At 39.5% G+C, this 23,338-nt stretch overlaps 1 protein-coding gene across 17 annotated transcripts in view; it reads right to left on the reverse strand.

Moving 5' to 3' along the window:
• The window catches only part of LOC310822998 (neurexin-1a-like), a gene marked incomplete at its 5' end in the record, with an annotated part of 300,716 nt that overhangs the window by 40,635 nt on the left and 236,743 nt on the right, over positions 1-23,338 (reverse strand). For all 17 annotated transcript variants that reach the window (XM_083695624.1, XM_083695636.1, XM_083695631.1 and 14 more), the window contains 3 exons: positions 9,163-9,482; positions 11,143-11,232; positions 19,355-19,526. In XM_083695624.1, coding sequence (XP_083551750.1) covers positions 9,163-9,482; positions 11,143-11,232; positions 19,355-19,526 — 582 coding nt within the window. The remainder of the gene's footprint in view (positions 1-9,162; positions 9,483-11,142; positions 11,233-19,354; positions 19,527-23,338) is intronic.

Raw genomic sequence — 23,338 nt, forward strand, 5'->3', positions numbered from 1 at the left:
CACATTCCACATTAGTTTACTGTTCAGCATCTGATCAGGCAGAGGAGGATGGGTCCCCGTGGAGTCTGGTTCGTCTCAAGGTTTTTCCTTGCCACTGTGCCCTATATTTTTCTCCCCTCTGGGGAGTTTTTTTTCCTTGGCTTACATTTGAGGGTCTATGGTTTGGTGCTAGATCATATTGTTTGTATTGTATTCATGATTTATATTGTTTAGTATTGTTTTTGTTGTGAAGCACTTCGTGACATTTGTCTATGTAAAAAGTGCTATACAAATAAATTGGATTGATTGATGGTCTAACCCAGAACCAGGGTGTTCTCTTGGGAAGGTTTGTAGACTGGACCTGTGGTGGGTGGGTGTCCCAGCCCAGGAGCACCTGTGTGATTTATTTATCTGTGCTGGTCTGGTCTGATAATACAGTGGAATGGAGGGGAGGATCCATCATTGTCGCCAACACTTGATGGTCTGTCTAGATAGGGACCCATTCTCCTCTCTGCTGGGGTGTGCAGCTAGAGAGCATTCTGTCTCTCATTTCGGAGTGGTGTTGCATAGCATCATCGGCTATCAGTCTCCCTCTGTTTCTCTTTCCGTTTTACTCACATTATTTTCACTGCTCTTGCTGCAGTGAAACTGTCTTTGCAACTGTATGTCTTTGTTGAATACAAATTGCCCAATGTTATTTTCTTGCCTATGGTATTAGGCAAGATTTATGCATGTCATAAACCACATATCCAATGTATTGCAGTTTTCTCATGCCCAGTAACAGCTTGTAGGTACAGCCTCTGGCCTCTAAGCATCTAAAGACATTGCCGCCAACATGTTACCTGCATGTACTAATACTGCAACCAAACTACACTACAACCTGTTGTTAAAGAGGCTGAAATTATTATCCTTGATGAGGACTACCCCCTTCCCTTCCCTTCCCCTCTGATGTTAAAGTCAATGAAAACATTCCCATATCTCTTCAGTTGACAACCTGGGGTGGAGAGACAAAGTAACAAGTGTGTTTTTGTCACCTGCTTTATTTATCTCCTAACCCCATCGCTCAAAGTGTCTGTTACGTTGGCATCTCTGGTTGCCATTAGTCATGTCTGAAGCAGCCGGGCGGCATATTTATTTAAAGGGAAGCAGCCCATCCGTCAAACGACTCAAAGGACAGCCCAGTTATTTTATGGGCTGGGGCAAAGACACCTCAAATCAGTCTACCGTTACCAAATAAACCTGATAAAACACTGGACACCTAAGGGGCAATGTACTGGTGGCCCTTGGCTCAAGAAACACAGGTGAGACAGAATAATTGAGGCCCAAATCCAATAAGTCGATGCAGAAAAAATGAGGAACATCCGTTGCTTTGTGCAGCAGGCCCATTGGTTGTAAAAGCAGACAGAAGTGTATTATGGTTTAATTGGATGAGACCCGTCTCTGCTACGGGGAGCTGACACTTCATTAGAGCATGGCAGCCAGGCCCATGCAATAGGCTACAGTACTTCCCCCACTGAGAGCAGGAAACACAAAATAACAGCAGCCGCCACAAAAAGGATTTGACAGAAAACGGCTGGCACAGAATGCTAAAATTAGGAGGCTCAATCCTAATATACAAAGTACACAATAAGGTGATACTGCCATTAAAAACTTTTTTGATAGTGAAAAAGATAGAGAAAGTAAAAAAACAACAACTGTTGTAGCAGGTTAGCGGGTGATCACATTCACAGATGGGACTGAGTCAACCCATTAGGTATTTCTATGAGGCTTATGATTAATTCAGCTGATTGTATTTCATTCAGTATTCTGTAACCTCTCCTACCCCACGATCGTCAGTTGATTGACCCTGATCTCATAATGAGTGTCAATGAGAGCATTAAATGGTTCTAAAAGCTGAACAGTAATACGAGTTAATGATCTGTGGGTGGAGGGAAAACGCCTCGGTCATCACATTGCGACTGCACAGAATCCCACCATGCTAGGATTACTCTGACATGTTCTTATGAGGGTCCGTTGGGACAAAGAAAATGTCAAGTGGTTCAAAGAATAAAGATATCAGGATGCAACTGAATGACCATATTTTTTCTTCTTCCTACCGTATGGTCAAACTTATTGTGAGACAGCATTTAGCAACAGGAAAATAATAATTGAATGCTAAATATTATGATAGTTATACAGGGTATTTTTGATATCAGGTGAAGAGAGAACCCAAAGCTTGACCACGGAGACAAAGGTGTAGGCCTTAAGGGATTGGGGAATTAAGCGAAACATCTCCATCTCCATTTGCAGGGAGCAGACAGAGCTGTCTCTCCAGGGGTGGTAACCTGTGACGGCAGTGTCCTGCTGAAGGAAGCAGCCTCTCTATGTCAGGCCAGTCACATAGAACAGAACACAACATTCTCCCTAATTAATGCATCAGACACACACACACACACACACACACACACACACACACTCACACACACACACACAGGGACTAACACACAAATGCATCGTTTTTATCATGTACCTACTGGTATAAGACCGGCCTTGTCTAGTTTGCCCATGCTACATGTATATACTGTATTTGTACATGTGTACAAGCTTTAATTTTTAAGATGAACAATTTTATTTATTATTGATGAACAAATTAGTCTTATCAAGCTTTTTCCATTATGCCAATCAGTTGGTTGCTGTAGAAATTTATGATAATGCCACACAGATAAGAGACACAATTAAAGGCAATAGACTGATCTTTCCATTGGATTACATGCTCTTGCCACGGTTCAAGGGCCATGCTGAATTTTGGGAAAAACGATTTCTCTCGATCAATATTTATGAAATGGAAGGGAATAATAGGATTGGAATCTATTTGCTTTGATTATTTCCCCCTCTCCACTCTCTTCTCCTCACAGACACACGCACGCACGCACGCTCGCACGCACACACGCACACGCGCACACACACACTGAGAAGCTTTCTGAACTCATGACTTGTATGGAGCTCCAGAAAGACCTGAGCACTGAATTTACACGGGGGGGAAAATGGGTACCAACCACCAAGCATGATTGGTACCCAGGTCTGAAAGAGGTCGAGGTCAGGGAAAGAGCAATGCTCGAGCCTTGACTGGGGGTCTGCTAGTCTACAGGCCTGCTCCTCCAGCCTGTCCTATACACACTAACGAAATGTATTTGGATTATGACATTGGAAATATGATAGTCCAACAAACTATTGGACATATTTGATTGTCTACCAAAGGACAGATTAATTGAAAAGGCTTGTAATAAATAAATACATTGGGATAAAAAGAATGTCCAACCATTAAGGTCAGGTGAAGTTATAGTTGTTTAACATTATGGTGAAGACCAGTTATGCAACACTTTCATTTCCTCCAACACTTCCATACCTTGTAAATGTGCACAATTAGAAAACTGGTAATTAAATGGTTTCAATAAGTTCAAGTGGTTATAGAATGTTCTAGAGAGATGAAGTGGACCAATCAAATTAGAAGGCAAGGCTGGAAAGTCCCTTAAAATAAGGATATAAGGAGCTCAGAACTATCAGTCAGTAAGTCAGTCCATCCCGGAGTCCGTCGTTGGAGCATGTATTCTTGGTCCATATCATCATGACAGAACCGGACATTCATCTCTGCGCAAGGCTAAATTGCTATGGCTTTTTAGCTTTGATTTCTATACAGAGTCAACATTAAATAAATCTTATTGATAGTGTTACATATAATAATGTTGATCTACCTGAGTGGGGGGGGGGATTATTTAGTAGGAAGGTAAGACCAACTTGTTCTTGTTATTAAAGCTGTGCTTCTCATTATAATTGTATTAGGCAAATACCATTGTGCTTGGGCCTAAAAAATATATTAGTAAGGGGCGCTGAATGTATTATGACCGTTGCTTATCATATGCTTATGTGATATTGTAACAATAACTGGGACTATTATAAAGTTGTTTTACTTTTGCATTCCTAAAGTGTCAGGTGTAAAGGGACCTATGCCCAAAATTGTTACTAATATCATTGGTAGAGAAAAGGTCAGGAATAGATAGGCATTGTGGAATACCTTATTAACACAGACACGCAGGTAAGGTAGCCGGAATACCTGATCATAAAGTGAATATCAATGTTCCCTTCATGGACACAATTGCAAAAGGAGAGTGAGCCGATGAGAGAAGCTCAAGTTTCAAAAAGAGGCCTGATCTGTATCATGTTTGCCAAGTGTACCTGGTGTTATTTACAACATTGTCTCTAGATTTGTTTTGATAGCATAGCTTTGCGCTTGTTGCTCAGAGGGGAGTTTTGCTTAACCATTAATTAGTTATCCTAACACTGCTTTGAACATGTCAACAGTAAAATGAATTCATAAGAAACTCCTCCAAGCCAATATTAATCTGCTTTGTGCAAGTTTACTACACCATTTACTTATTTACCGTTTACTACCATTCCAATTCCATTGACAAAAAGGGCCAATTACAAAAATTGTCCTTTATGTCAAAATAGGTAATAATAAATAAAAAACTATTGCAATGACTTTTAGTTCAAAACTAGAATCTGTACAGTAGGCCAGAGATTAGAATTTGACTTCCGGTGTGACGATGTCATAGGCATACTGCGATGGTGCGAGTGAGTTTTATTTCAGGTCATTCACCTCGGCAAAACAACTACCCCCTAGTTCATGAGTTGTTGTTAATTTGGAAAAGGACAAATTATTGTCTGGTCGGAGAAATTCGAAATTAACAAATCATGTCTTCATGGACACTTCATAAAATGATGTCAGGCATTAAATATGTGTGTCTGCGAAATTGCATATTATTAACTCATAGCGATATAATGTTTTTCAGTTGATTCCGCATTTTTCAGCAGTAGCCTATATAGGCTATATGGGCACTGCACTCACAATGCAAAGAGTGCAGTTCGTGACAATAACTTTCTGCTCGGGCACCATGAGTTCATGTTGAATGTGTTTCATGAATCAATCAAAAATGTTTACATGCCATGTGCAATGACGAGAATAAAACAAATTATATTTTCACTGTTTTACTGCACTTATGTAACAAGTCATTTGTAGTTGCCTACTGTTTGTATTTGACTATTATTTGTTGCCCCTGTACGTCATATCATGTATCATAGTTTGCTACAAATGAAGAGGCACAATTGTGGACAATGGCTTTGTAAATCAGTGGGGTGTAACATTCCAAAACATTAACACGTACTGTATTAAATACGTTTGAATAGAATCAGTGGCTACGGCCATGGGAGACATTCCAAACATTAACACTTATCAAATACAGAGTGGTAGGCCTGCCCACTCTGCTCAAATACATTGAGGGTGAGCGAATTGTCGTGTGTTTCTCGTTCATAATGCCATTGCCAACCTCTGCTGCACCTCGTATCCAACAAGTCATTTGTAGTTGCCTACTGTCTGTATTTGACTGTTCTTTTTCGCCCCTGTCCGTCATATCATGTACCATAGTTGGCTACAAATTAAGTACTTTCATATAGGTGTCATATAATTGCTGTAGCCTTGGACAGTTGTTGATATGTGTGACATTCATGATTTGTAGGCTACACATTTTGATTCAGCTCCTGTGTGTGCGTATGCATGCTTGAGCTCCGCTTACAACAAGCTCAAATAGTTTCTCATTAACAAACAAAAGCACAACAATTTATGAATTGTAGAGATACAATTCAAATGATGAGCACAATCCAATGCCACTCCTCCCCTAGAACAGTAAGGTTCCTAACTTAGCGAATAGTTAGTTCATAGAAGATTGACATGCGAACATTGACTTTACTGTAGCCTTTAATGTTACATATTTTAGAGAACTGAGACTGCACGCCCCCTTCTGATGTGCCTGGTATTATCATTAAAAACGTTGAATGCATTGCGACTGTCTAAATCTTCTGACAAATCGACTGCATAAACTTCCAGCTGATTTAGCCTCATTTGTCATTGATTAGATATCAGCTTTCCAATAAAGTGTGCAGGGATTTGGCAGAGCCTATTGTAATGCTTAATAATAACAACCTATAAAGGACAGCATAAGATGACTGTGATATCAGCCCACATTTGCTGACAAATTGTCTCACCTTCCCCCACTCCATACTTACCCCACTATATTGTAATTCACTGCCCATCATGACCCACTTATCACAGCAGAGATGTTCATCATGGTTCTGTGATCTGTCTAATGTTAGCCTACGTATGTTGCAGTTGTCATAGAGAACATAAGTATGTACAAGTCTCTCTGTCTTAACTCACTATTTAATATACCGATAGCAACATACATTCTGGTAGTCTAGACATCACACTGGTTAGGCTACTCCTAAAGCCTATATGGGATCACTTTGTGTAGTGGTGTACATTGGCATAGGCTCCTGCTCGATTGTAGTGCAGATTTGAGATTGATATACTGACAAATATATGTAACACTCTCATGATCAGAGCTGTTTATCTGGTGCATTCGGGTGAATCAGCTGTAGGCCTTGTGTCATTTACCGGAGACCCGATCATTTCATGCTTTTCACTTGCACTAATCACTATGTTATTCTCCCATCAACCGGAATATGATCAAGAACGTCAGTGTTGAATACAAATCTAATAACAGCACAAACAAGTACATTGTGTCCAGTTACTGGCCATTGTTAACAAATGGGTGGGGGAAGGTGAAGGGGGACAACAAGCTAAAATCGCTTTTCCGATTAACAAACAAAAAAGTGACAATTCATCTAGCCAATACAGTCTTTTAGAGATACAATTCTAATGCTGTTCTTCATTTCACAAATTCCACTAGTTCATAGAAGATTGTAAATGCAAACATTGAACATTGTACTGTAGCCAAATTATTGTATATTTTAGAGAACTGTTGTCAATTCCATTTTACAGCAAGATAGTTACAGATAGGCCTACTGCTAATTTGTCAGTTATCACTGGCTGGTACACTTTTATTGAATATCCTCCAAATATTAAATCATGTCACCAGTTATGATAGAAAGATGTTTGATTGAGCAGTCTTTTAGTGGGGGGACCGGGCTTTCTTCACTGCAGCCTTCACTCACTTTGGGACACTCTCAAACCACATTAAAGAATCCAGCACGCTCTCCCCCTTCAAACAGTCCCTCAAAAAGAACAATTCAAAATAAATGCATTATTATTATTATTGTTATTATTATTACATTGTGTGAACGAGAAATGTGAATGTGGACATTTGCACCTTATTATGACCGGTTTTAATGATAACAACTGTAGGCTACTTTTCTATCTGGTCTCAATCCCACTGAAACCCAACATCCTTACTCCTGTCTCGCATGAAAATTCCTAACGTCATTCTGTAATCAATATGTTACATTATTAAAGGCGACTTGCTCTTGTTAAACTCAGACTGCGCTAAAACATTTCCCTGTTTCTCTGCGCTGTGAGAGAATGCGTGATGATGGTATGAGAGTAGATAGGAGTTGGTCCTATTGCTTGGTCATTCAAATAACCTGATATTTAAACCATTTCCACTCTTCATCCCTGCAATTCATGAGCTGCTATAATGAACTAGATTTTGCTAATGTAGCTGATAAGGCAAATTATTCTCTTTTCAAACACCCTTCACAGCTCTTGTCACCTTCAGGTGGCTTTCGGCAGCACTTCACACCGTGTGTCTGCTGCAGCATTGAAGTATACCCCGCTGCGATGTTGTGTGTGCTCGTATTGAACACTTGCCCATTGTATGTTTTTCATGTGCGGTATCTGGTACATAAAAACTAGTTTTGAATTGAGTACTGTGCAAAGCTTGTAGCAGCACAGTGTGCTTCGACAAAAAGAAAATCACATATTAGTTATGTCATATGTTTCTTATAAAACTAATGCCCTCTCACATGTTGCTGCTCAAGCAATATTTAACCATCAATACAAGTTATCGCTGCTAAAAAAAAAAAAAATTTCAAAACATAATGTCTCATAGCAGCAACGCAATCACCATCAAAGACCATGTGACTGAAGAAAGAATAGAAATAAATCTTGAAAATATGTGATGGGCCTTATCAGCCAGTTTGTGAAGCCCCTACACTGACATCTGACTCTTGAACTCGTTCTGATCAAGCATTACCAAGAAATCTCCTTCAATCCCAGTGCACATATACCCAAGGGGAGACTACATCTCTGCTCAATGTTCCACCAAATTCCCTATCTTTTCTTCCAAGACATGCAATCACTGCAGGGCTCTGAATGTACAACAATTTAAGCGCAACTGCCCGGGTTTTCTTTGCCTCTTCTCTTTTACTTGTTCTTTTAAGCATAGAGGCAGCCAGGAAATGTCCTCTAGACTGTGCACCTTCATCTTTTGTTTCATGACAACACCACTTGAGGCAGGCACCCCACATACTTGTGTCTCGCCTAAGAAGGACATACAAAGGGAACTTAGCTATTCCCCTATCCTCACTGACCGAAATGAGTCCCAGCCATCTATTCTGCCTGTCTGCACGCAAGTCATTAACAATAGTGTTCATTGTTAGGGTCAATAAAAAGCAATAAGCCTCCCATTCAAAGGCAGTCTCTTGAGAGGAAAATAAAAAAAACATTGTCACATTCACAACTATGAACAGGGCAACAAATATGCAGCATACTAACACACAGCATGTCCTCTCTTTGAGAGTGACCTAGTGGGCAATAATACAACTGTCTGTGAATAAATATGATGGACATTTTTTAAAACAGCCCTTTGGGCAATGACTTATTCATTAAGCTACTTGAAAAGAGTTCTGGCAGTCTAGGTCTTCACAAGCAAAAGCCCTTATCTGTATGAACTAATGAAGATGCCAATATTAATCACCTTCAATCACTTTTTTGAAATAATAAATTAGAATATGATTTGCACCAACTATGATTGGATGGATATCTTGACGAGAATGTATTGCAGTGCTGTATTTGCCATGTTTCTAAAATGTAATATGTCACATCTCATTGCAGGTTGTACCTTTAGTGTCATGGCAGCATTGGGAACAGTGACTGGGTGACTAGTGAAATGAGAAATATGCGATGTACAGTATGACTCTCTGCTCCGCTTTGGAGGTCCGATACATAGAAAAGAGGAAACAACTGACAGCACACAACTCATAATGTTGGTGGTGAACTCAACACACAAATACCACACATGCATTGACAACGGTGAATAAAGAATGAAAAGATCATAGTATATGCTCTCTGACCTGCTGAGGTTCCCGTGGGGTGGTCTGCTTGACCCGTCTGTTGGAGGCTGTGGTGGTGGTGATCTCCATGATGGAGGTGCTAGTCTCTGAGCGGTTGGCTGTAGCGCTCGACTGTGGCGTAATGGAGGACGGCGAATCACCCACTAGCCGTACGCTGCCCTGGATGCGGATCTTGGGATCACTCTCTACGGCCAAGTTAAACACCTTCAAGCCATTATAGTAGAGGCCTGATAGCTGGCCCTGAAAGGATCGACTCTGGTCCCGGTCCAAGCCCCCAATCTGTATGGTGGTTTGGCTGTTGAAGATAGTGAGCTGCCTCCCTGTAGGAAAACAATGTTACATATATACGAGAATGTTGAAGCTCAGACCTAGCTGCTCCCTGAGACATAAAAGAAAAAAAGAGTGATGAGAAATAATCGCGCTGAAGAAAGGACAGATTATTTGCCCAGTGGCTAATGAGAGCAATAAATTACCCGCTGCTAGAGGCAGCCTCTGGTAATTTATTGCAGTTATAATGATGGGATGCCTATGAAAAGCAGATTCAAAGGAAAATAATAAAATAATAATAATAAAAAACAATAAAATAGGTTGTCTTAAATCAATGTAGCCTTGCTTAAAGGACAATCAAGTCCATTTAACAACAGGGTGACATAATTAATCATGGTTAATGTTTGAATATTGACATATTGAATATTGACAGCAATGGACTAAACTGCAATTGATTTATTTCCAGGAATCATAGGAAAGTCTTGAATGTAAAGCTTCAACACTTGAAGGAAATCTGAAAAGTAAGACAATCTGTCCATGCGGAACTGCTGTTGAAAAATATGTCATCCAATACTATTCCATTATAATTGTCTTACAGCTTGTTCACATAAATGTTTTGGAAATCACCTACAGTACTATTTTAAGTTTGTTTGGGTAACAGTAACTTTCCTTATAATAATTGACCAATCTTTCCTTAGCCCTTTCCGGCTAAGCAAAGCAGTAGGATTGTTGAAATCACATCTAACTGGCTAGCTACTACATGACTAATTACATGAAAATAAGAAAACACTAAGCAAATACATAATTAATGGGTAGTAATACCTAATAATGGCCGAATTAGCTACTTATTAAACACTTATAAGCTACAAATTAGTGCTTAATAAGTGTTCCCCAAACTAAAGTGTACCCAAACAATTTTTGTTGACTTTTACCATCAGCTAAAGACTGCCTTTTAGAGCAAGTACTGTAACTAGAACATAACATATATAAATTATATGATGAGACACTTAACAAAAAGAGTCATTAATGATAACGGCATAAAAAATTAAACAAAAAACAGAAAGAATTATGAAGAATCATGACACATTCTAAGTGGGAGATACAACTTGGTTCTTAGAAGTTACAAAAGACATGCACTTTTGTGTTTTATAATACATTTACTTGTTCTTCATTCCCTAAACATATTTACAATGTCTGTTAAAGGGACTCCATTTCTGATGCCAATTAATATTGCACTCTATTTATCATTGCTAGCAGTTTAATCAGTGTACTGTAGTTCACATGAACCATAATAAAACAAGCACATACATGTACTGTATATATGTGTATCAAATAACACTACAAATATCAACTGAATGATTTAACTGGACTTTTTAAATTGATCATTTAGATATTTACTGCAAATAACAACAATGCTATAGTAATTTATATACATTTTAACAGTGTTCATATTACTTCAATAAGAACAGTTAGATTTATATTTACAGTCCCTTTAACCTGAAGTTGACAGGAAACACGTATTAAACAGCTGACATTTCTAAAAAGAATACATTATTATGCAAAGTGAGCAATATCACTATCTTCATTTTACTGTTTAAATGATTTTGTTTTATTTAGTTTTACTGAACATTTATTTTATAGGTTTATTGGTTACAAAGTATTACTTGGTTATGATGAAATTATTTTTATTTCAAGTTTAATCAATGTTTTTACCTTTGTCGAGTAGCCATTCGTCAACTACTCGACCAAGTCGATATGGGATTCGCTGTCTAGCAATCGCCAGGCGTTCGTTATCATTGTTGCCTTTAAAGTTTAAAGAGACATTTCATTGGTTAAAATCTGTAAGGTCAAAGGTTAAATGTTAATACTTAATGCTTGAGCTAAACAACTGCCACAAGTTTTTGGACGTTTTGGATGTTTAAAAAACAAAGTTACCTACAACACTTCATTGACCAAACTTCACTCAATCATTTTATTTTATTTTAGCCAACAAATTATTCCTATATTAATCGAGAATTATCAACCTGAAGTTTCATCTAGGTTAATAAAATTATGTTATAAACCAAACCAAAATCACAAATTGAAACATTTCCATAACATAACTCTCACCAAAATGATTTCCAACACATATTTTTCTTTTTCCCTCTTTCTTTTTGGCACACTTTTTAGCGAGTTATATACATTCTCAGAAGGAAAATCATTTGTATTAATGGTTTGTGAAATACATTCAACCTTTTGCACACATTTTGGGGTTTAGAAGAAAAACAAAATATCTATAACATCTTTACATTTCCCTTCCCCATTTTAAAAAGCAGACTAACAATTTAACTAACAGAACATTCAGCAGTTAACACACTTGGGATATTTTAAGCATCAAGACATAAAACAGAGTTAGGTGTCAAACAGGTGCACATACTGTATATACAGTGTCATTCTGAAGGGCTTATTTCAAATAGGAATGAAGGCTTTGACAATAGCTAAGATTCAAGAAAACCACAAGTCACTATTAGAAAGGCTTGACTTCGTGTACATACTCTATTGAGTCTATATTGAGAATGCAAATGAAGGTGGTAATGACCAACATCTCACAAGCAATGGTCCCTTTAGCACTGTAGATATAATGCATTTGAAAATACTCAACAAGACGCACCTCAGCAAAGCATGGAAGTGCATGAAAGAGCATTTCAATGTAGTTAGTGTGACATTAAAACATCCTGATCCACTGTAGCTGTAAAAGTGCTTGGGATCCTGAAGGGATGACATTGTCTGCTTTGAATTCAAAAAGGTTTTCTGCTTACATGAAGCACAGAGGGTAAAGATAAATTGAAAGAATAAACTGAATGAAACAGTAGAGTAATAAATAGTAAACTATTTCCAACGGAAGTAGGATGGAGGGACTGCGTTGATGAGGTAAACTCTGCATCACCCTTTTGTCAAGACCAATAACCTCTTTAGAGAAGTAGTACAGTAGCACTGACTCCGACTACCTCTCCCCAAGCATTGTCTTCAGAGATTGAATTCCAGCTGGCTCCATTCTTCCGGCAGATTGACAATGTTTTGTCACATCAGCTACATTAATTCTGTGTGGGCAGTTAACGGTTCAGGGGACTAACAGTAACAGTACAGGAATTTGTTGTAGAACGGCATCAGTGAGGAGGGGTTGAGGGGGTATGGTGGAAAGAGGTCATCCTTGTGACTCAAATCCAAAGTTAATGTCTGGCTTAGGAGGAGTAAGAGGATGGCTTCTTCTTTCTTTTAATCATGTCAGTCTTATTTAGGAAATAAGGTATACAGACACTTGATATATCTGTCTCCACAACCCAGGTTGAGAGTCGGATGGGGGGATGGGAGGGTGGGGTAAGGTACAGTGATTTTCTTAATGTAGAGACATCAATGCACTAGTGGAAAAGAGGCTCCCTCTGTCCTTAGTGAGGATACTCATGAAGATGCAGGGCACAGAGACCTGCTAACCTCTGCCATGCTGACAGGATTAATGGACTGTGTCCTGATATGGAGTGACTCTACCGACAGGATAAAGTATAGATACAGTCAAGAGACCAAGAGACCTGCGGCAGTCGTAGCACCACCTTTTCACTTAGACCACAAGGCCGGTGTTTTCGCAGTGAGTGTATACTGTACACCATATAATGTACACACTCACATAAAATGCATGTCAATATGACTTGATGTACTTTATGTATGCACTGTATGCACACTATATTCCACTGTATATTAGTAAAGAGCATATATACATTATGTATGTAGAACCATGCTGTCTCGCAACCTTTGATTCTGAAATCCATTGAAAAGGGGGGAAAGAAGCAGACTAAGCTTGATTGTGTATTGGATGGGTAGTTTGACGGGGGGCAGTATTGATGGACCTTCATTACTTCTGTCGAATCTATGTGACAGTGATGTTAGTCGTGCCACCTCTTCACCCATGTATGTGTCACAAGTGGCCAGAGCCTGTTTTCTGACACCCTGCCACCTCAACTGAAGAGAGGTCAGTGGCTGAGTTCTGGCAAATAGGGACCCTGGGGCTGGGAGGAAGACAGAGAAGTCCTGATGGAGGGATGGTGAAAAGGGATAGAGCAGGGAGGATGTGTGTCACGTAGGACAAGACAGAGGACACCGCGGGAGAGAGCAGCTCTCACTCCCTTTTTTATTACTTTTACTTTATTTATTTAAATACTTATTTATTTCCTGACAGCTGCAATTCTATTTGTATGTTTATGCCTCCCAGTTATCTTCTGACAAAAGAGTAATCTCTTTCAAATGATAGGGTTTAAAAAATTGTACAGTCTCTTTTCATGCCCTAGGCAAGACATGTAAACACAATATTAGACCCCTAAGAGAGAGAGAGAGCAGACTTGGGTGAATGACGAGACAATTACAGACACACACAGATACACACAGACACACACACACACACACACACACACACACACACACACACACACACACACACACACACACAGTACACTCATATATTGTGCCTAGCGCCATCAAAACATTTGCTGCAGTATTGTCTAAACAAATGTTGCAGAGCCATATTTCAGAAATTAATTTGAAGGCGTATGTTCGTGTCAGAAGATTGCTAGAGAAATTGGTGTTCGGTGTGACATGGCACAAAAACACAACACACACACACACACACACACACACACACACACACACACACACACACACACACACACACACACACACACCATCTCCCTCTATGGAACCTGCAAAACCTAAGTTATATTAGTCACCCTACATGTACTGAAAAGGTGATAGTGGCAGAGCCAGAGATTTGTACATAGACATACTGTACAGTACAGTACTGCAATTGATATGACAGTCTCCTCCTAGCTTTCTAAACTTTGGATCATGCAATCTTCTCTAGCTATACAAAGGCCAGGTTAATTAAGTGTGAATATAATCAAGCCGTGATCATTTATTGATCCCCTCACAGGGACGCTGGTTTGTTAAACAATGCTGTCCTCTGGGCTCTAACGCAGCACCAGGACCCATTCATTCTGCAGACTGTGAGCGGAGCTCCGGCTGCTGAGTGGAGATTGGGTTTGGTATGGGACAAGCCCTGCTTATCTCCACCGCCAGACAGCACAGATTCGGTTGAGCCGACCTGGTTCGCCCTCTCTCTTTGTTTTCTTTTTGTTAATAAAGTGGTCAGATAAGGCAGGAGCTTTATCTCATTACAAGTCCTGGGACACTCTCAACATTAAATGAACAAATATGTAAATGGTTCCACTTCGGAGGTCTGAGAGAATTAGAGGAAGGAGATAGAACATTTCTCTGTTATTATTCTATTCTTATTTTGGACTTGAGAAAAAGTCCCTGCACTGTTTACTATTTTGTATTATATGCATACCCAGCAATGGTTGATTGGTTGTATAGTAGACTAAACAGACTCACGGACAGAATACAGTGAAAACCAGCACAGATGGAATAATACCATGCAATAAAATGACTGCCCCATGCATGGCCTGTTGTTCCTAATGCTTCAGTTCATCTGATTCATTATAAATCCTGCAGCCATAGCTAAAAGAGCAGAGAGCAACCCCCCTATCTGACCCCTCTCCAATGGATGAGAGAGAGAGCGAGAGCGAGAGAGAGACAGACAGAAAGAAAGAGAAAGAGAGAGAGACCTTCCTAGGGGAGAAAGAGGTAGAGACATAGCTACCCTTCCCCCTGCACTGAAATAAATATGCAGATATAAGTACAACATTCTTTCCACAAATTATAAGCAACTAGAAGGAATTTGAAACACAAACAGACAAATAAAAAATGCAATATATTGGGGGAAAAATCCAATTGTTCCAAATTGGCAGCCAGATATGTGGTATCTTGCCACAACCTTAGGGACAGCCATTGAAACAACACACCAAATGGAATGTTGTTCCTGTAATTTGTTACCCCTGTTATTACTGTAATGTATTATTATTTTGTATTTATCATAATGTATGTTCTGTCATCATTTATTCAATACGTTCTTATATGTTTGGCAATGTAAAATTATGTCTTATCATGCCAATAAAGCTCATTAAATGTAATTGAGAGATAGAAAGAGAGAGAGAGTGTGAGTGGTGGGAGAAGGACATAAGGAGAGAGCAGAAGAGGGCAGAGTGAAAGAGAGGGGGGGAGCTTTGTAAGTGCATCACTCTCTGATAACAGTATAAGGCCAGGGCCTGCTCCATTATCTTTGTGTGCTTTCAGGGTGATCTGGTACAGTGTGCTGCACTGTATCCTGCGGGCCTGACAGTACCATTGTGATGGCATTACTTCCATGACCAAGACTCTGGAGAAGGGCTAATTTTTGTGGCTGTCCAGGCTTTAGTATTCCACATAATAAAAGAGGGAAAGGGGATAAAAGAAAGAGAACTGGTATCTAAGATATATGGATAGGAGGCTCTGGGTCTGCGTCCAGTCGACAGTTGTCCAATAATTGGTGTAAGGACTTTTAATGGCCCATAAATACGCAACATTTGTCTTTTAATAAGATTACATGGGGAGCATGGTATAATTATTTCTGCACCATGTTAATCTCCGCTCCTCTCCTCCTTCTCTCTCTCTCTCCTTTGTCATCATCCTTTTTCTTCTGTTCTTATTATGGTCACTGTTGATCCAGGAATGGTCAATGAGTTGCTGGGGGCTTAATGGTGACTAATCAAACTACGGAAGAGCAAGGACAGTGTGTTTGCGTGTGTGTGTGTGTGTGTGTGTGTGTGTGGGGGGGGGGGGTTGGTGGTAATTAGTCTTCAGTCAGCTTAATAGAATGTACTGACTTGCCCCAGTAAACAGAGAAAGGGTTTGGGATGGCCTTGAGGTACACTTGGGATGGATATGTTCTATTTGTGGAGTGATCAAGACAATAGAAGATGCTGGGTGCTGACCACAATTTGCTGACAGGTAATCAAAAAAATGTTTTGCATTACCACAGGTTAAAATTGTGTTTGATTTCAATTGCTCTTCAGTAATCAAATAACTAACACAACTTTTTAAAAAGATAGTGCTGCAGTACTTTCTTCTCACATCATAATCAAAGATGCTAAATTAGCATAACGCCTACTTGCAAAGGAGTTTATTGTATTTTCTCAAGTGAGAATGTTAATGCAAGTATCTTGATCATCTGATGAAATATACACTGATGATTAACTTATCACATCCTGCATTCTTAGCTGATTTGATGTTGTGTTAAAACCATTAGAAATTAAAAATGGCTTCACTGCAATAACATGACAGTGGACTGCATTTCCCTGTTTAATGTTTATTTTTTCCCAAAGACAAGCTATGAAAGATCAGCAGAGAAGCAGTACGACAATTACTGTAATTTCTGTAAATACAGTACAATATATCAAAATCCATGTTCAGCCATTTGTGCTAGATGTAAAATACTGTATAAGAATATATAATTACAAGGCAAGCAACAAGTGCCTCTTATCCCTCCCATTATTCACTCTATTCATTAAGTATTTAAACTAATTTGGATTTATCAGTGCCTCTTTGAGCAACATAATCAATCAAGTTCTGACTAATGAAAAGTGGCCACGACATCTTATAGTTTCTCTGTCTACAGTTGGTGTTATTGCTTTAAAATTCACATTGTGAAATCACAACTAACTGTCTTTGCTATGTTAGGTTATATTCCTTTTTGCAAAAGGCTGTAGAACAGGGACATGCACTGACCTATGGAAGGGCAGGTGCTTATTCCCAACAACCATCCAGGAGGGCACATTATGAGTGGCAGGGTATGTCCCTGCTAGTGTTGCATGATGTACCGGTTTTACAAAAGTATCACAATACCCTGCTTTGAAAATGGTTCTATACTAGGACAATGTAGAAGGGAAACAGATGCCAGAAGTGAAATCTGGCATTACTTAGCTTATAGAGCCAATGATACTCTACAAGCTTAGTAATTACATGTGAGAAATCACAAAACTTATTTGTAAAAGATGTTACAAGGCCATGCAGTCAATGGGAGTCAACATGTCAAATTTAGCAAGTGAGTTCAAATCACGACAGGTCAACGAATAGGTCTGATAGCTAAGGATATGCTTAGATACATGATTTGATAACATAACACATTCAGGGATGGAAATTAAGTTCAGCATGTCCTCAAATATTCAATCAAGCAAGCGAGTGAACAAGTGTCTCCTCCTCTCCTGGTGAACTGTGATCATGTGCTTTTGTCTGATGTTCCATTCCTGTACATGTGACACTATTATTCTTCTAGTGAACTAAGTTAGATTTAAAAATGAAATCTCAAGATTAGGTTAAAATGTACATACTATAACTTAGTGAAATATTAATGTAATTGATATTTCCATGTTCTGTTATTTAATAGGATTCTTTTACTTTGCCTGATATTTTTTTGGTTGTCGTGGTATCATTTAAGAATCAAAATCGTGATACTTAAGCTGGTGTCGGTATCAAATTCAAAATGTTGGTATCATGACAACACTAGTCCCTGCTGCAGAACAATTAGAGACAGCCAATTTATTCTAGACTTGTTGACTCAAAGACATTCAGAAGTTCGTAAAGACTTTTCTTCTTAGTATAGAGTTTAATCTTGCATTGAGAGGGATCTTTGGTTAGTGAATGATTTTAATGACTCCATCTCACAAAATGAAAACCTGCGGCTCTGAATTAATGAAAAGGCTAATCAACCTTTAACTTAAATTAATCCACATTCTGTTAAAAACCAATTTTCTTTGGGCAACAATGAATCATGAGATTGATACGCAAAAATGTCATTTTAGTTGCTGAAGTCTTGGTCGGGAATAATCTCTATTACTGTGTCATTTGTTTTCCCCAAAGTAATTACTGTAGTCAAGTAGTTAAAATTGACTTTGTGGTCAAGTTGAACATACTGTACTGTATGTGCATTGTGTTTGCTTTGGGAACTGTCTGAGTGTGTCAGTTGTATGCAGGCTAGGACAGTAGTGTCCAGTCAATTAACCCTGCGGTGCATTCTTCCATGTTCGCTGCACGTCAGAAGCCATTAATTTCTCTCTTCTACCTGAGGCAAGGAGTGACGATTGAGTGTCATCCATAAAACCCTCTTTCATTTAGATGAGAGCACTGGGCATGCCTGAAAAGGTCACCAATTATTACAGAAAAGGGTGAGAGGCAGGTCGAATCAATCTCATGTTTTTCCTGACGTTTAATGCAGACTCAGTCAGTCAATACTATGAGGGCCCTTCCCCAAATACTCCTTGACTGAGCACTGGCAATGTGGGGAGGGTTAGTATGTTCCCATAGGAAACCATAGTAAAACAAATTGCAGTGAACCTGTTCTAGAAAAACATGGATGTTTATGGAATGTCTTCCCAGGACAAGTACCAGGGGATAGCCATGAATCATCGTAGGATCTTAAACGCCAGGTCTCACATTCCAACCATTATGTCAATGCCTCTGTATACTGTAGGATGTGCTATTGCATTCAATTTAAACAATCGTTTAGATTTGCTGCCTGCATTTAAAATGTACAGCTGTTCTTACAGTAGGTAATGCATAATGTTAACTTTCCACCAGTGCTTTGGTTAGAGGGAACATAAAAAGGCAGTCATATAATGATAAGGCTATTAAATAATGTATATGACTTACTCTGTAGCTTTTGTCAAAGCCTTTTAGCAGTTCAAATGATAGTGAATTCAATAACCCAAGTGTTGAAAGTCGTTCCATCTTGACTGTCATCATACTACTGACATGGTGACATTTTAAAGGATACTATACAAAATTGAATGGTATTATGAGAGAGAAGCACAATACAGTACACAACAACAAAACAACTTGAACACCATTTTGTCCACCTTTTTAAAATAGCTTAGCATTTAACATTTTTCCTGACAGTTACCTTGGTCATTCAAAAAAATCTAACTGTGGCAGAGAAGATCATAAGTAAAAAGAGTGGGTTGCTTACCTGTCGGATAGCGCTCAATGACTGGCAGGTCATCCACCTGCAGAGTGGCATTACCCCCACTCCGCGTAAACTTCACTATATGGTACTTTCCATCATTTACAAACTTTGTTTTCTCTTCAATATTTATGTCATCTGTCCCAACATTAAATACAACCGCAATGTTTCCCTTTTCCTGTAGAGATAGACAAATCAAAGAAAAAAATATTTTAGAGTTGAGAAGCAAATACAGTACATTTTCCAAAGCAGGTGATTTGTTTCTTTTTAAAGAATAGCGTAAAGGTACTTGAATCATATTAGACTGATGATGGTGGAGATGATGACAACTTATTTCCACTAATTCCGAACATGTGTTGGAGGTGTGGAAGCTTCTTACCACAAAGTTAAACTCAAAAGTCTACTTCCAGGAGTAATGGCGATATCAGCAACATAGACAGACAGACAATAACAGTTATTTACATGATCAAAGTGATTACATGTGAATAAAAGCCTGCACAGCGCGCGCCAAGCCTGTGAAAAACAGTCATGTACCATTCATCACACCTGTATGTCAAAACGCAGGCTTATTACATTTGTTTTATTCAAGCCACCTGTGCATGTATTTCTCCACCTGTGTGTGTCTGATTGTTGAAAAGAGCACTAAAGAGATCCACGCGCAGGGAGACAGACACATTTGCGCCAATTAAAGACATATGGAAAGATTTTGTGTGGAACTCGATTGCTTGTTATAACCTAGGAGACAACATCTATATTTGTTTTGAATTTGGTTTACATGGTGGATTATAACAGCTGACAGATTTGACTGTGGACTTTACTAGCACATTTGCGTAAAGGTGCATAGCCACTGAAAGAAGAAGCAATTTTATGTTCACTCTATTTTTTTTCACTTTAGCAAATGTATGTATTGACTGTACATATATGTCTGTATAGACCTGGCTTATATGTATAATTATATTTTATTACATGTCATTACTGCTTCAGATTTGTGTTCTGTTTTACTCGATGTCAAGCATTGGTGCTTCACATTTGACTGTGGGTTTCTTTTACAGTATGTATTGTACAACACTAATTATATCCGTCAATATGTTATATTCAATATGTAAGCTCTTTAAAATACAACATATTCTAAAGACTCTTAAGTCCTGATTTAATACAACCAATGAGGGCCCAGGGCATCTACTGTTAAAACAACTTTGTTCCTTTATGACTGACATGTCTCACAATGACATTTTACCAACATGAATATTGCCTTCAATATAATGTGAGAGACTATAGTGCATTGCTGATTGCCCTTAAGCTCATCATAAACAAACACAAAACACTGTCATCATCAGTTTAACCATCAGGGCTCAAAATCCCAAACAGAACATTTAAATCTTTTATCTGAGCAGATTGTGTGACAGAGTAAATCATTTTCACATACTGAGTATACTGTTTTTACACATAAGCAAACATTGAATACATTTCAGTTCATTTAGAATCATACGATAAAGCTAATGTCTCTAAGATACCTACATTATCTTTTATCCAGCCTAGTCTTGGACACATGTGTGGCGGACATGCTGTAATATTAAACTGCCTACAGTGTATGCTCCTAGTATTTTAGCCAGCTGAGCTGAGTGCTGTACGATGGTGCAGGCTCCCTCTCCTTATGAGTTGCAATAAAGGGAGCATCTGGTTGGAGACTCAACCCAACGGCGCAGCACTCTGCATGTCATTATCCAGTCAGCACAGCCATACGTTGCATCCCCCCCTCTCTCTTTCTCTCCCTCTCTCTCTCTCCCTCTCTTTCTCTCCAACTCTCTCAACACTGTGGTGAACATATCTCTAAGCTACTGCGCAATTAAAACATTTGTAGTGTGTCACACCACATTACCAAAACTGGGACAATCCTATGGTTTGTAAATATAATTTCAACAGAAGCGTTTAACAGAGATCAACTGATATGATTTTAGCTTACAATTCCTCCCTCCCTACAGGCGTTGTCTTAAACAACAACAACAAAAATCTAAACTAGTGAGAAGTACATGATCTTAAGTACGACTCTTCCATAAGTGTGGTGAAGATTTGAGAGGATGAAAGGATCATCTGGAAGGCGTGGGTGAAGTCTCACTGTAGGGGGCCTCAGGCAGGAAGTGTAAAATGCTGAGGGACAGATGAGCTGGGAAGCATGGGCTGCTATACTAACATCAGTGATGAAGGTGGGACAACAGTGCAGGCTCCACAGTGCAGGTGGCTGTTGCATGAAGGCCACAGCTGCTGTCTCTCATTGTCAATTTGCTTTCCTTGAAATGCCAAATAGGTAGGTGCATACATGCATACTTCCCCTTATACTGTATTGTACAAAGAAATCAGAAGTTATGCATATCCATATGTGCAAACTGAGATAGAGAAATCTATAGTGCATATAACTGCCAGAAGCAGGATTCAATATGAAATAAAACATTTAAAAAATCACTCCAGCTCTACCCTGACGAACCAATAAGCTAGCTTGTCACTTGAAGAGTGCTCACACACATGCTGCACAATTAGTACAGTACTGTACAACGGAGGCATTGTAGTGTACTGAAGTGACAACTAATCTCAAGTACTGTCAAACGTATAACAAAAACCTTGTATAATAACTAAAGTAATTAATTGTATAGGTCCATTACATTAAGCAAAAAAGTTTAGTGGAAGAGATGAAACCAATTAATGTGGAGCTTTTAATAGCCTCCTTCAATGAACTTTTAATGTTCCCAATAGTCTTGTTAATAAATTCAGTGCATTTAGTCACAAATTGCCTCTTCAATATCCAAAGTAAAAGAACAAGTGTATTTCATTGTAACAGAGAGGGAGAGGGAGAGAGAGAGAGAGAGAGAGAGAGAGAGAAAGAGAGAGGAAGATATAGAGAAAGAGAGAGAGAGAGAGAGAGAGAGAGAGAGTGGTGCAAAATGAATATTCTCCATCGATAGCACAATTAAGTCCAGAAATGGGCTAATCTTTGTCCATGTAAACCCTAATGTCTAGGTTAATAGCATGTGACAAGTATTTACTTTGTAAACAACCCATTGTAAAATATCAGTGTTCAGCCCATCTGCCTGAATGCTGAGACAGGACTGGGACATTGTTTCATGACATTAAGAAAATGACTTATTGCCTGTGTCTTTCTCTAATACTCCGGTCCCCAAACCAACTACCTCTCTCTCTGTCACTACAGAAATGAGAGTAACCGAATATAATCCCTCCTCGTTCCACACCGTCCGGGCCAAGGTCACTTACATCATATCGCTGTTCTCAGGGAAAGCCTTGGCGTGGGCTACGGCAGTCACCATCCTGCAGCTTTCTCCTCGGTTTCACCTCTGAGTTACGGCGGGTCTTCTATCATCCTGTCGGTGGATGAGAGGCAGCGAGTCGTCTTTTCAGCCTGTGCCAGGGGCTCAGGTCAGTGGCGGGCTTTGCCATTAAATTCTGGACCCTCGCGGTGAAGAGTGGCTGCAATCCGGAGGCGTTGATTACCACCTTCCACCATGGAATATCCGCTGCCACTAAAGATAAGCTAGAGGCTAGGGATCTAGGAGAACATCTCGAATCACTAATCACAATGGCTATCCGGATTGACAATGTCATCCGGAAAAGAGTGAGACAATGCCACATCGACGTCGCACCAGTCTTCCGGATGCCCACTCATCCCCAGCCTCCTGATCCTAGTTCTGAGGAAACCATGCAGCTGGGCCGCACTCGCCTGAATCCCAGAGAACTTGATAGGCGCAGGAGCGAGGGCTGCTGCCGCTACCACTACCGCTACTGCGGAGACCTTGGCATTTCCATTTTACCTGTCCGGAGCTGACGGGAAACGCAGAACCTTGCCAGGACAAGGAGAGGCCTTGATGAGCTGCACACTGACTCCCCATCTACTGTTACCTGTGACGACCACCTGGGTAACATCTACTGTTACCTGTGACCTTGCATTGGAACAACCGCCAGCTTTTGTGGACTCCGGGGCCG

This window comes from Argentina silus (assembly GCF_951799395.1).
Source record: "Argentina silus genome assembly, chromosome: X".
NCBI classification, from domain to species: domain Eukaryota; kingdom Metazoa; phylum Chordata; class Actinopteri; order Argentiniformes; family Argentinidae; genus Argentina; species Argentina silus.